The sequence below is a fragment of the Lytechinus pictus genome, chromosome 11, assembly GCF_037042905.1.
Source record: "Lytechinus pictus isolate F3 Inbred chromosome 11, Lp3.0, whole genome shotgun sequence".
NCBI lineage: Eukaryota > Metazoa > Echinodermata > Echinoidea > Temnopleuroida > Toxopneustidae > Lytechinus > Lytechinus pictus.
Window position 1 is genome coordinate 8,938,435 of NC_087255.1, and position 13,396 is coordinate 8,951,830.

The window sequence follows — 13,396 nt, forward strand, 5'->3', positions numbered from 1 at the left end:
TGAAAACACCGCCACAGATCCAAATACCAGCAATGTACAAAAACGGCTCCGCTGCAGGGAGAGGTATCCGGTTTCGCGGTCCCGCACGCAAAGGGTTAATGATGCAAGTATATCAAGTATGTACATTTACTTCTAAACTAAGGGCCTCTTTACTAACAACTTTTAAATGAAGTAATTCACTTGAAGTTAGGAGTGACACATTGGTTTCTATCATCTTCATTAATAAAGGAAAAGTATGGACAGCAAAACTTTTGAAGAGTGTTCACATTATTTTACAATTAATAGGGCCATCGAAACCCTAATCAAAACTTGATTTAAAATTAGTATATGAAGCAGATTGCTGAAAATGTGTATAAAATTGGAGAAACAAATTGTTATAAGAAAATAATTAATACCCAAATATTTGTATTATTTTACCTGTGGGAATTTCACATTTGCTACATCGGTACTCACCCTATCCGATTCATTGAGCATGACAATGACTGGACACTTCCAATCAAATACAAGTCTCCACAGATCAACCACTGTGTTAGGTAAAGGAGACTGGGTGGCTAGAAACACATCCTTCTTCAGGAATGTCTAAAAAAGGGAAACAAAGAGTTCTGAAGTAGTGCTTTACAAATCTTTAATATTTGTAGGAGACTCCCCTACACTCTATCTCTCTCAATTACACACAAACACACACACCCTCACATCCTTGCCTCACTCTTACCACACCTCCCCTCCCATCTCTTTGTCTCTGTATTTCTTTCTTTCTCTCACCCACACCCTCAAACACACCCACACACAGCCTACCTTGCCCCTGTCTCAATCCTGCCTTCCTTTCCCACTCTCTACATGTATGTCTCTCCCACACACATGCCCAATCCTTGCCTCATTATCTCCTCTCTTTCCCCACTCTCTCTCTCTCAATCTCTCGCACACAATTACACAAACCCACTCCCTTGCCTCACTTTCACCCCTCCTCTCCCACTCTCATGCATAAATATACACTCACTCCTTCCTCCCACTCTCTCTTCCCCTATCTCTTTCACATACTCACACACCCCCTTGATTCACTTTCACCTCTCCTTTCCTCATACTCTCTGCCTCACACACATAAACACACCCTCACACACCCTTTCCCTCCCCATTCTCCTCTAACACATGCAATCTCAAGGGAGTGCATGTGTATTTAATACACACGCACTCCCTTAAACACTGCCACCTCTCTCACACACATAAAGCACACTCTCACTTGCCTCACTTTCACCTCTCCTTCTCTCCCATTCTCTGTCTCACACACAAACACTGTACACACACTCACTTCTTCCTTCCCCTCTCTCTTCCCCTTATTCTCTCACACTTGCATACACATTTGACTCACTTTAACCTCTCCTTCCTCCACACTCTGTCTCACACATAAACACACACATTCTCTATCCGTCCCCATTCTCACTTCTGCTCTCTCAAAAATACACACACACACATTCCCTTGAAACACTCATCTCTCTATACACAAAGCACACACTCTCACTTGTTTCACTTTGACCTCTCCTTCTCTCCCACTCTATCTCTCACACATAAACACACACTCACTCCTTCCTCCCACTCTCCCTTCCCCTTACTCTCTCACACTCTCACACACATTTGACTCCCTTTCACCTCTCCTTCTCCCACACTCTGCCTCACACATAAACACACACATTCTATTTCCCTCCCCATTCTCACTTCTCCTCTCTCAAAAACACACACACTCCCTTGAAACACTCACCTCTCTCACACTCTCACTTGCCTCACTTTCATCTCTCCTTCCCTCTCACTCTCTGTCTCACACACACATAAGCAGGCACACTCCCTTGCCTTACTTTCACCTCTCCTTCCCTCACACACTCTGTCCTAAACACACATAAACATGCACACTCCCTTGCCTCACTTTCACCTCTCCTTCCCTCCCACTCTCAGTCCAACACACACATAAATACACATGTCCATTCCATTGCCTCACTTTCACCCCTCCTACCCCCCCCCCACTTTCTGTCCCACACACACATAAAAAACACATGCCCATTTCATTGCCTCACTTTCGTCTCTCCTACCCCCACTTTCTCACACACACATACAAAAAACACACCCACTCTCTTGCCTCACTTTCACTTCTCCTTCTCTCCCACTCTCTGTCTCACACACACATAAAAAACACACACCCACTCCCTTGCCTCACTTTCACCTCTCCTTCCCTCCCACTCTCTGTCACACACACACATAAAAACACATACCCACTCCCTTGCCTCACTTTCACCTCTCCTTCCCTCCCACTCTCTGTTTCACACACACATAAAAACACAGGCCCACTCCCTTGCCTTACTTTCACCTCTCCTTTCTTCCCACTCTCTGTCTCACACACACATAAAAACACAGGCCCACTCCCTTGCCTTACTTTCATCTCTCCTTCCCTCCCACTCTCTGTCTCACACACACACATAAAAACACACACCCACTCCCTTGCCTCACTTTCACCTCTCCTTCCTTCCCACTCTGTCTCACACACACATAAAAACACATGTCCATTCCATTGCCTCACTTTCACCCCTCCTACCCCCCCTCCCGTTCTGTCCCACACACACATAAAAAACACATGCCCATTCCATTGCCTCACTTTCATCTCTCCTACCCCCCCCCACTTTCTCACACACACATAAAAAAACACACACCCACTCCCTTGCCTCACTTTTACCTCTCCTTCCGTCCCACTCTCTTTCTCACACACACATAAAAACACAGGCCCACTCCCTTACCTCACTTTCCCTCCCACTCTCTGTCTCACACACACATAAAAACACAGGCCCACTCCCTTGCCTCACTTTCACCTCTCCTTCCCTCCCACTCTCTGTCTTACACACACATAAAAACACATGCCCACTCCTTGCCTTACTTTCACCTCTCCTTCCCTCCCACTCTCTGTCTCTCACACACATAAAAACACACACCCACTCCCTTGCCTCACTTTCACCTCTCCTTCCCTCCCACTCTCTGTCTCACACACACATAAAAACACATGTCCATTCCATTGCCTCACTTTCACCCCTCCTACCCCCCCCCCTCCCGTTCTGTCCCACACACACATAAAAAACACATGCCCATTCCATTGCCTCACTTTCATCTCTCCTACCCCCCCCCCACTTTCTCACACACACATAAAAAACACATGCCCATTCCATTGCCTCACTTTCATCTCTCCTACCCCCCCCCCCACTTTCTCACACACACATAAAAAACACACACCCACTCCCTTGCCTCACTTTTACCTCTCCTTCCGTCCCACTCTCTTTCTCACACACACATAAAAACACAGGCCCACTCCCTAACCTCACTTTCACCTCTCCTTCCCTCCCACTCTCTGTCTCACACACACATAAAAACACAGGCCCACTCCCTTGCCTCACTTTCACCTCTCCTTCCCTCCCACTCTCTGTCTTACACACACATAAAAACACATGCCCACTCCTTGCCTTACTTTCACCTCTCCTTCCCTCCCACTCTCTGTCTCTCACACACATACAAACACACACCCACTCCCTTGCCTCACTTTCACCTCTCCTTCCCTCCCACTCTCTGTCTCACACACACATAAAAACACATGCCCATTCCATTGCCTCACTTTCATCTCTCCTACCCCCCCCCCACTTTCTCACACACACATAAAAAACACACATCCACTCTCTTGCCTCACTTTCACTTCTCCTCCCCCCACTCTGTCTCACACACACATAAAAACACACACCCACTCCCTTGCCTCACTTTCACCTCTCCTTCCGTCCCACTCTCTTTCAAATACACACATAAAAACACAGGCCCACTCCCTTACCTCACTTTCACCTCTCCTTCCCTGCCACTCTCTGTCTCACACACACATAAAAAACACACACCCACTCCCTTGCCTCACTTTCACCTCTCCTTCCCTCCCACTCTCTGTCTCACACACACATAAAAACACAGGCCCACTCCCTTGCCTCACTTTCACCCCTCCTTCCCTCCCACTCTCTGTCTCACACACACATAAAAACAAAGGCCCACTCCCTTGTCTTATTTTCACCTCTCCTTCCCTCCCACTCTCTGTCTCACACACACATAAAAACACAGGCCCACTCCCTTGCCTCACTTTCACCTCTCCTTCCCTCCCACTCTCTGTCTCACACACACATAAAAACACAGGCCCACTCCCTTGCCTCACTTTCACCCCTCCTTCCCTCATACTCTCTGCATCACACACATAAACACACACTCACTCCTTTCTTCCCCATTCTCTCTCACACACATCTTTGACTCACTTCCATCTCTCCTTCCCTCATACTCTCCGTATCACACACATAAACACACAGACTCTCATTCCCTCCCCATATTCTCCTCTCTCACAGATACACACTCACCTATATGGGCAGCACAGCTAAAGGATGGGTAATAATAGGCAGTGTTTTGTATCATCAGGCAAAATGCACTTTATAAATGTAGCTATTATTATCATATTTTAATGTTTAAACAAATGTGGCCTATGTACCCTGAATTCTTTTCAATCATGTGCCTTAACTCTTTCTATCTGGAGGTATACTTAATCTGCCAGCACAGACCCTACTCAAAATTTTGATCCACAAATTCACAATAAAAAATTCAACTTGCTGTAACAATGTCAGGGATCTTCCATAAACAGGTCGCTACCGCAGACTTTAGGCTTCATATTCAGACCACTCATAAACTAAGGTATACTCACATTCATGAATGAAGCATTGATGAAGTCGGTACTATCAGCAAACCCAGCGGATGCAAGATATGGCCTGTTACGCTCCACTGCAAAGAGGTCACATAAAACATAAAATAAAAGTTGCTTTTTATTTGCAAATTCAGGTTTTCTGCATTAAACTTTGGAGAATCATTTGATTCATTAGGCAATGGGTTAAAAAGAAAAATAATTAGGATAACTTCTAACCCCATTACGAGCGGATATACTTGTAACTGCCAAACTTAAGATCAAACTTTGCCAATCCTGGCAGCGTGGGTGACTACTGACAGGTAGGATAAGGCCAGACAAGGGCAGCACTCAATCTTAATGGCCCGAATTCACAAAGGTAGTTTCGAAAATCCACATTTGAGTCCATGGTTTATGCAGATTTCCTGTATAAATTACGCTTAATTTTCCGTGTATCGGGCGCGTGTATAAAACATATCCAAAACTGATGCGCGCTTTTGTCACAGTGCGCCAAATTGATGCCTGTTACCATGGTTAGATACGCTATTTTATTCATGAGTCCACTGTTTGAAGAGTGGACTCATGAATAAAAACAGTGGACTCATGACTAAAGTAGAGTATCTAACCATGGTAACATGCGTCAATTTGGCACACTGTGACAAATGCGCGCATCAACATTCGACATTTTTCATACACGCGCCCGATACGCGCTAAATTAAGCGTAATTTATATAGGAAATCTGCATTAACCGTGGACTCAACCGTGGGTTTTCAAAACCACCTTTGTGAATTCGGGCCAATGGGATCAGGATACAATGCAAGTTCAACTACAAATACTCATACTTACTTATAATGATATTACAAATTGACCTATTGGACAATTTGATAGTTTATGCTCCACTACATAAACATATTTATCACAGGTATTGTTCTACTGTTGATGTTTAGACCCCACAAGGGATGGCTTCTAATGCCCTCTTTCACAGTGGGGAAGGGGTTTAAAGAGTGCAAGTTCAACACCAACTACAAAAATTAAAACATTTATATATAATGATTATAAATAGATACTTATTCATTAGGCAATGTGACAGGTTACAATCTTATGCAGATATTGAATGAATTAACACTGTGCCAATATTATTAGGGATATTGAGGCCATACAAGGGTTGCCCCCAACCTCAATGGGAAAGGGGTATAAAGCAAGTTTGACATCAACTACTAACACTACTAGTACTACATGTTGCACAATTTATATGGTTGTTTCCATATGTTTGTGGTTGCGGTTGTACTTCCTGCCTTTGAAAGTGAAACCTAAACTTGCAGGAAAATTATCAATGTCCTATTGGGTAGTTCATGAAGCAAAGAACAATGTTAGAATAACAAAAATAGGGAACGGGTATAACGAAAGGTTGACTTCTTAAAGGACAAGTCCACCCTAACAAAAAGTTGATTTGAATAAAAGGAGAAAAATCTAACAAGCATAACACTGAAAATTTGACCAAAATCGGATGTAAAATAAGAAAGTTATGGCATTTTAAAGTTTCGCTTAATTTCACAAAACAGTTATATGCACATCCTGGTTGGTATGCAAGTGAGGAGACTGATGACGTCGTCCACTCACTATTTCTTTTGTATTTCATTATATGAAATATTCTAATTTTCTCCTCATTGTCAAGTAAAACAACGTTTAATTCCTCCTCAACATGTGGAGTAAGCATTGTTTAATACTATATGGTTCAGCCAAGTTGGTCCTTCTTGTCAAATATTTAAAATAATGAAATATTGTATAATTCAAACAATAAAAAACAAAAGAAATAGTGAGTGAAAGACATCATTGATTGTCTCATTTGCACGTCACTGAATTGTGCATATCACTGTTTTGTGAAAAATAGTGAAACTTCAAAATGTCATAACATTCTTAATCTTATTTTACATCTGATTTTGATGAAATTTTCAGTGTTATGCTAGTTTGATTTTTCTCTATTTATTGAAATCAACATTTATTTGTGGTAAATTTGACCTTTAATGAAATTGCCCTATTGCGGTAATGGGCATGAAGGTTAAGCTCTATCAACAAGCAGCAGCCTTTTCACTAAACATTGGATCTGCAGCTCCTCTTTTGTTGCAAATATTCTTGTGCCCTATTAATCATTACCAAAAGTCAAAACAAGCACTTCCTGCACTTCATTTAATATTCAACATACTGGAGAAATACCTGGTAATTTGGAAATTCAATAGCCAAAATTTGAAATTGAAAGCTAAACTTGTTATTTTGTCTTTTCCCCACTAAAAGAGTGTTTATACCACAACCACAAATAGACATAAACAATGATATGAATTATGAAATTAATGACTTACGAGGCAAAATGTCAGGAAAACGGTTCTTCTTTTGATTAATGGAGGCCCTGCCACTTCGAAAGCTATTAGCAGCCGGTGTTGGAGTCAACGCATGAAGAGTCTATTAAAAGCAAGGAATAATGCCATGATATGAAATATAAGAATTGCTTGTAACTTATATGCTAAAACAATGTTATTCATGACTACTTTAAGAAAATAAAGCAAACAAGACAATTTAAAGGATAAAAGAAAATGATCGTCATTAACTACCTTTAATCACAAATCTGAACAAGAATAGTTGCTTCCTCATAATGTGAAACAGTTTCTAGTTTGCCATTACGTTACAATCATTATCATTGTGTTGTGGGTCTGCTTCACAGTCACAAGACTAGGTATACATATAACAACAGCCAAGGAGTAGGGTTCAAACCCATCATAGCACTATCATCCTTGGGAAGATACAACTAATCATTTCTGTTTGCCCATTTCATTAGATAGGCTGATATATTTACAAAAATTAGATTTAGGTTCAGATGATATCAATGATTATATCTATATTTTTACTAGGTATTTATATATTAATTCTTTAAATGCTCGTATGATTGAGTACGTTCCCATGCCCAAACTAGTACATACAAACAAATACATTGCATCTATGATCAAAATATCTTTTTGTTCTTATTGTGTAAGTTTTGAATGCCATTCCAGTAATGCTGATCATAATATTCACCTTATATTTCCAAAAGGCACTACACGAATCCTAAATCAACAAATTATTATTACTACTGTATTGTTGAAACGTTATCATTGTGTTTCATATAAGTATTAACATTATTACCTGGTAATAACGTTAATACTTATATTAAAAACAATGTATACCAGTTCCATTATTAATATCGTTATTAATACCATTGTCATTACCATTATCATGAATTCTATAAATATTGTAATCACTAATGATAAATTCAATATTATATTTTGTGAAATAATGGAAAATGGTCAATTTGTGTGTCTGAGCTTTTGTAATCCTTTCACAAGGTCCATAAATTAAGTCAATTTTGATTAAATCGATATTACAGATCTCCAGATCAAATCCCTGCACTATACAAAAGATGCAAGCCTAGAGTTTAGCCGTCCATGGATAAACAAGATGTGATTTAGTGACTATCAAACCAGGTCATCTAATTGTGACCTCTTATGACAGGAAGTTGAGCAAAAAAATATCCTGCTTTATTGGTTTCTAAGAGGGTAGTCAGGAAGGAAAAGCTTTATCAACACTTGGTATTTGCACGATTATTTTCACGTGGCCATATCCATGGGTGAAGGGATTAAAATAACCACAGAGGGATTTCAGAAATCACGTTTTGTTAACTTCATCAGAAAAGGTGAAATAAAATAAGCTGAAACAAAGTGAGGAGATAACTCAAGTACATCCACACATAAAAATGGAGTAAGAAAGCAAGGATAATCAAATATGAACTTAGAATACCCTCTTTAATATGACTGAGCTTAGTATTGTCAGTGTGACCCAGATATTGCAGGATATCATCCTAGTAAATAGGCCGTCTGAGAGTATTAAAAAGTAAAAAGAAAGTGTACAAAGCTCAATGTATAGATAGGACAGGGTTTCTGAGAACTACACAACAATATATAGTATATGTGATCCTTCTATGTTAAATTTTCATTAATAGGACATTTTGTTTGACATGAATGTTAATTTTAATATGATTTGTATAGCATCAAACATTCTATCTTAAGGTGCACTAACAATCTTAGCAAATAAAACTTACATAAAAGTACAAGGCAACTAACAAAAATCATAAGTATTTGACCCAGATATTCCCTTACCTCAAATTCTACCTGAATATTTTCCTTCTTTGTTACCGAGTTGGCCCTGTGCAGGGTGTTCATCTTCTCTCTGAATTTGGCAACTGGTATCTCGGTGTCACCACTCAGGTAGACCTCCAACAAGGCATTGTACAGGAAGATATATTGCTCCTTATTAGATTAATAAAAAAAAAAAAATATATTCTAGATGAAGATCATTCCCAGAAAAAGAAAACAACAATAAAGTGCTGATATCTTAAAACAAATACAAAGAATAGTTTTGTTTATTTTAAAAATATTTTTGCTGATCTGGCCACTTGACAGCATATCAATTCTTGATTTAGATATTTGCAGAGTGGATTCAAATTAATTATCCAATCTAGGAAAAGGGGTAATGATAATAATAACAGGCATTTATATAACGCCAATATATTGTGTAAGTGCAATATACCATATGCTATGTAGAGTACGCCACAGTCACAACGGCATATCAAAAAAGCATTAATTACCATAATTGACTACAAGCAATTTTCATTAAATTAATTACTATAAATAACTATGAAATTTTGGAGATTAGGTTGTGGGCAATGTGTGCGCCAATTATCAGTGCCTTTGCAGTCGACGGCCGAGATTTTAAGGGGGAACCGCAAGGCACCCCCCTCCCCCAAGCCTAGTTAGTGTTATGCCCTGCCTGATTAATTTCACCTACCTGAGCCCTACAATTAAATAATCTTAATACGCGTCTCTTTCAAAATATTTGTTTTGTGTACAATGTGCTTTTTAATCTACTATCTATGCTTTTTTATCCGAGTCCCCAAATTTTTAGATTCACAATTCGGTGCGCCACCTATTGGTTGCATCTGACAGGTCAAAATTCACAATGCCTCATGGGAAAAAGCTGACATCTAAATTAATCTCTGCAGCGCCCTGCTGCTTGCAGGTGATTAAACTGCACTGGACAGCGCATCTTGGCAGGCTTGCACATGCTGTTCATCAGGGTCCAGGAGGTGGGAGAGAAATTTGACGCATATTTCTTTTGCGAACTTTAGATTGTTTTCACTCAAATCTTCCTCCACTTTTGCTATGGTTTTTCTTTTATGAAGGATCACAGTCCCAATCCCATTAGAGAACACTAGTCCTACAGGCTGCCTGTGATGGCTAACCCCGAAGTTAGAAATTGCCTGTCCACGGCAACCGATAGGTGGAGCACCCTATTGTGTGTCCACCGAATTGTACATACCTTTGTCTGGACCATCTTGAACCTGTTGTCTCTCATCTTTGAGACAAAGCCAAAGATGTCTATCTTGCCTTCTTCCCTCATCATATCAAGCATGTTGTAGAGACATATGAAGGTTCCTGTCCTCCCAACGCCAGCACTGTATGTGGGAGAAACAAGCAAAATCATTTTGTTATTCTGTTTAAGATATTGTCTGGTTATACTCAACATGTATCCTGATTAATCATAATTGAATCACAAGTTTTAATGTTTTCTGTTTGACGAGTGTTCTGCTTAAGTCTAATGTCATGTCTTCATCCATACCATTCTATTACTTTCTTTTGAGGATTATTAAGAAAGGACAGATATACCGAGCAAGATACCCATGAATAATCCTTTCCCTTGAAGAAGGTCATTTAAGATAACCATGAATGTGGTTTTTTAATTCGCTGACATAAACATTCTTACTTCGATGATTATTCATATATACTTTTCAAAACACTTTTCAATCACTGAAGAGTTACTAAGTGTCCATAATTACTGATATTTGAAAGGAGCCTAAATAGTAGTCTATATACCAAAAGCAGACAATACAACAGATAATTTCCAAACTTGATCACTGGAATAATATTGTAGTCACCTGTACTGACCGCACAGTAACGTTTTTAGCGCTAACAGGGGCCCTGTTACAATCGGTATTGTGGCAGCGATGCCTAATGTTACAACGATCCATTACTTACACATTGAAATAAATGTTTTGACTTAACAATCACAAAGATGCGACTGGGCTTGCTGTTAGTGCTCTGTTAGGCTAACAGCATTTATGTGCGGTGGTGCCTGGTCAATGCCATTTCTTTCTTTCTTTCTTTCTTTCTTAGAATTTGAATATGACATGATGCTATTTGCAGAAAGCTAACGCAATATTTTCACTTGAGAGTATTAGTGCTCGTCCTAATGAAAAGTGGGAAAGGCCATACTTGATCAAGAGCTAACAATCTGCAAATTGGCTTATCGCATAGGCTAAATGTGGCTCAAGCCTTAAGTTTGCTAATAAGGCGATATCCATCATTCATGGAGGCTAGCGGTTCCATCAGGTTATTTGCCAAGATGCATGACTCCATTAACGATTTGTACATTATTATATTTTGAGGCTACATGAGATACCCCAATGTTCTTGTTTTAAAAAGACGTGAGACTAAATTCCCAATAATCCCAATCATATTTTGACAAACAATACACATAAGCTTTTCATTGAAAAGCTGGGTATGAACAAGGAATGGTAACTACAAATGTATTTTCAGCTCGGCAAACACAAATTTGAATGATTGAGAATGTGATTGGCAAAAGAAAATCCTGTTTCATTCTAGAGACTTTCTTTAAAAAAACAGATTTATGTAAGAGCCCTCCTGTACCTGCAATGAACAAGCATAGGACTTTCATGGCCTGCAGATTGCAGCCTCCTATGATGTTTCTTGACAGACTCGGTGAAATTGATGAGGGTGGTATAATGCTCCGGCACACCCATATCAGGCCAAGACAGGTAATGGTATTGCGTAATAGTTCTCTTCTCCTCATCTGCATCATCATCATCCAGTCCATCTCCAGTCTTATTTGAAAAAAATATGATTGATTGATCAGTAAAAATGAGAATGTGATATTAAATGATGTTCTCCACAAACACCATCTCTAAAACTGTTTGCTGAGATTTGTATTTCAGAACAAGATCCTTTCAATAAATGATAAAGACAGTCAAGACTTAAAATGTAATAACTGGGCGATGATCATATTATGGATTGTATTTTGGAGTCATAATATTTCATTTTGCACATTGCAGTGTTCTAATGGCTGCATTTCTTCTGATTTTATTTCATATTTGGTACAGGGACATTCTAAAATAATACTTAACAGATTTTCAAAATCCATATAAAGGGTTCCCAGCTTTTCAAGAAAACAAAATTCCCTGATGAAGTTTAAAAATGCCCTAATAATTATTTTTTAAACCCATTCCCAGTTTTGCATGTTTTCTAAGTTATTGCAATGAATAACAGTTATTTTCAGTCATACAAAAACAATAATGTAAAACTAATTAGTACCACCACAACCAGTCATTCAATGGATTTTTTTATATATACAAAATGTAAACAGAGTCTGATTAACTACTGTGCTTTCGACTTTTGGGCCAATCAAAATTCCCTGATTTTTCCCTCATTTGAAGCATTTCCCCCTGATTTGATGTATTATTTTAATCAAATTCCTGGATTTTTTTTCCCTGACTGGAAAAAGGTAAAATAATTTTTTCTGATTTCCCTAATTGGCAGGGAACCCTATACTACAGAACATGAAACAATAAAAATGCTCACTCCTCAAAAAGCAGCATAAAAGGAGAAAAACTTTATCCAATTTGATTAATGTGCAGCCATGAAAACATAATTAACATTTAAGAAAATCGTTGTCAAAGGCTGTCCCCAGAACTTAGTTATCACATATCAGTTTGCATATGAAGATTGTGGGCATGTTTTAGTCTAGAAGTTCTGACTCTGGTCTTTCAATCCGAGTCCCATGGGTTCGAGTCCCAGTTATTGCATGTGTTACTTCTGCAAGAAATGAACCCACATTGTGCTGCACTCAAACAAGGTGAGATGAGCAGATATCCTGCAGAATTAATTTCTGGAATGCACTTAGGATGGGAATTAAGAGGCAACTCAAGGCAAAGCCAAGAGAATGAAAGTGCACCTCAGAAAAGTTAAAATCTGGACGAAAGGCACAATATTAATGGGTATCACCATCATAACCATTTCCAATTTCATGGTCAGATAGTCACAGTCCCCTCATGCTCCTTAAAATATCTGCAATCATCAAATTGTTTTGTTACAACTTTATATAGAAATAAACGTAGTAAAGGGTCAAAATACCTACCCTTTTAACCATAACAGTCCGCACAATGTGGTCTGAGAATTGTTCAGTCTCTACCAAGAAGAGGGAGAAGTCACCAATTACTTCAACGGTTCTTGGGTTCTTGGGCCAGTACTGCCTACAACGATCCTGCACAATGTGTAAGAAGCATGCTTTTACTATTAAGAAAATCATACATTTTAACAATTTCCCAATGTATTCACCACCATAGTATATTTTCAGGAGAGGACTTTGTTTTTCCACATACGGGTCAACAACTTTTTCTCTCATAGCACAAACTGCAAGTGAGAATATTAAGGATATTTAAGGATTAATAAATAAAACTAGTAGTGAGATCCAGGAAAAAGAAGTTTCTGATCATTTCAAATGGGAGAGAAACAT

General features: G+C 39.1%; 1 protein-coding gene across 1 annotated transcript in view; it reads right to left on the reverse strand.

Annotated features, from left to right (window-relative positions):
• The window catches only part of LOC129271726 (receptor-type tyrosine-protein phosphatase mu-like), a 66,390-nt gene that overhangs the window by 16,802 nt on the left and 36,192 nt on the right, over window positions 1–13,396 (reverse strand). The window contains exons 21-27 of the mRNA XM_064106641.1: window positions 13,019–13,144; window positions 11,515–11,708; window positions 10,127–10,262; window positions 8,908–9,057; window positions 7,081–7,180; window positions 4,748–4,824; window positions 454–579 (exon numbers count right to left, since the gene is read on the reverse strand). Coding sequence (XP_063962711.1) covers window positions 454–579; window positions 4,748–4,824; window positions 7,081–7,180; window positions 8,908–9,057; window positions 10,127–10,262; window positions 11,515–11,708; window positions 13,019–13,144 — 909 coding nt within the window. The remainder of the gene's footprint in view (window positions 1–453; window positions 580–4,747; window positions 4,825–7,080; window positions 7,181–8,907; window positions 9,058–10,126; window positions 10,263–11,514; window positions 11,709–13,018; window positions 13,145–13,396) is intronic.